This window comes from Arachis ipaensis, chromosome B3, assembly GCF_059453495.1.
Source record: "Arachis ipaensis isolate K30076 ecotype BB chromosome B3, ASM5945349v1, whole genome shotgun sequence".
NCBI lineage: Eukaryota > Viridiplantae > Streptophyta > Magnoliopsida > Fabales > Fabaceae > Arachis > Arachis ipaensis.
Genome location: NC_142438.1, coordinates 98,883,115 through 98,884,817, shown reverse-complemented (window position 1 = coordinate 98,884,817; position 1,703 = coordinate 98,883,115). Strand labels below are relative to the sequence as shown.

The following is a 1,703-nucleotide window of genomic DNA, read 5'->3' as shown; positions in this document are numbered from 1 at the left end:
ACTGGACTTACCCATGGGCTATCAGAAATAGGGTAAATAATTCCTGCTTCCCAGATCTTCATAACTTCCTTCTGGACCACTTCTTTCATGGTTGGATTCAGTCGTCTCTGTGGTTGCACAACTGGTTTAGCATCATCCTCAAGCAAGATCTTGTGCATACACTTTGTTAGACTAATCCTTTTTAAGTCACTAATAGTCCATCCAAGAGCTGTTTTGTGACTCTTGAGCACTTGAATTAACGCCTCCTCTTCCTCCTATCTCAGGGAGGAACTTATGATCACTAGATAAGTGTCTTTGTCACCTAAGAATGCATATTTCAAGGATGGAGGCAAAGACTTCAACTCGAGTTTAGGAGGTCCTTCCTTAGTACTAGGCGTGCAAAGCTTCTCCCTCTGAGGTGCTGACTCATCAACTTCAAGCAAAGTTGCCTTCAGAGGAAGCCTCCAGATCATCTTCAAGCCTTTCAGCTTCAAACACTTCTTCAATTAGAGGTTCAATGATATCAGTTCTTATGTATCCTTCAGAATCATCAGGATATTGCAAAGCCTCTAAAACATTTAGCACAATCTCCTCTTCATTGACCCTCAGGGTTACCTCACCCTTCTGAACATCTATAAGGGCTCTTCCTGTGGCTAAGAAGGGTCTTCCAAGAATGATGGATGTATTCTTGTCTTCTTCCATTTCCAATATCACAAAATTAGCCGAGAAGATAAAATATCCTACTTTCACCATTAGATTCTCCACCACTCCAAAGGGGAACATGATAGAACGGTCAGCAAGTTGGAGACAGATACGGGTAGACTTTACTTTATCAATTTGGAGCTTCCTCATCAATCATAGTGGAATGAGGTTGATGCTTGCTCTAAGATCACATAAGGCCTTCTGAATAAGGGTGTTTCCAATGGTACAAGGAATCACAAAGCTCCCGGGATCCTAAAGTTTCACAGAGAGATTCTTCTGGATGATTGCACTTCTTTAGTAAGCACCACTATCTCTACTTCTTTCCAATCCCTCTTGTTGCTCAACATCTCATTTATGAACTTGGCATACAGAGACATTTGTTTAAGGGCTTCTGAAAAGGGAATGTTGATCTCAAGCTTCTGAAAGACTTCTAGAAACTTGGGAGAATTGCTTGTCCTTTTCTGCTTTCTGAAGTTTCTGAGGCCTTGAGTAGTGCAGGATGTGTGTCAAGAGTGACCGAAAAGGGGTTGTCAGGGTGCCTTGAGGGGGCGTTCCTTAATTGAGTCCTCTTGGGCATTCAGCGCCCTCCTTGGCTCCCTTGATGGGCGTTCAGTGCCAACCTTGGTACTTCCTACCTCTGCAATGCCCTTTTCCATTGTTTTTTTCACCCGGTTCCTCACTCTTCTTATGTTGCGTGGTTAACATCTTGCCACTCCTTAATTGAGCTTATGACATTCCTCTCTGCACTCAGGGGCCATATTGCTAGGTGGGGTTTGTTTAGGTATTTGCTGGTCTTTCTGGTTCATTTGCATCTCCAGGTTTCTGAAGGAGGCTCCGGTTTCCTGTATAAAGCTTTGTTGGCTCTTTGCAAGTTTTGCAACGATGGATGTGATAAACCCCAATTTTGTGGTTTATATTGTGTAGAATTTAGGAGGTTTTTGTCAATATTTTTCACACTTATCCACCAGAATTGCATGGTTTTGTGTTCCCTTCCTAATATTGCTCCATGATGGAAAACATAC

General features: G+C 42.6%; 1 protein-coding gene across 1 annotated transcript; it reads right to left on the bottom strand.

The window, feature by feature from the left end:
• Positions 1-414: 414 nt before the first annotated feature.
• Positions 415-831, bottom strand: LOC148571740 (uncharacterized). The gene has a single exon (XM_088507313.1). The coding sequence runs from the start codon at positions 829-831 to the stop codon at positions 415-417; it is 417 nt and encodes a 138-aa protein (XP_088363439.1).
• Positions 832-1,703: the final 872 nt, after the last annotated feature.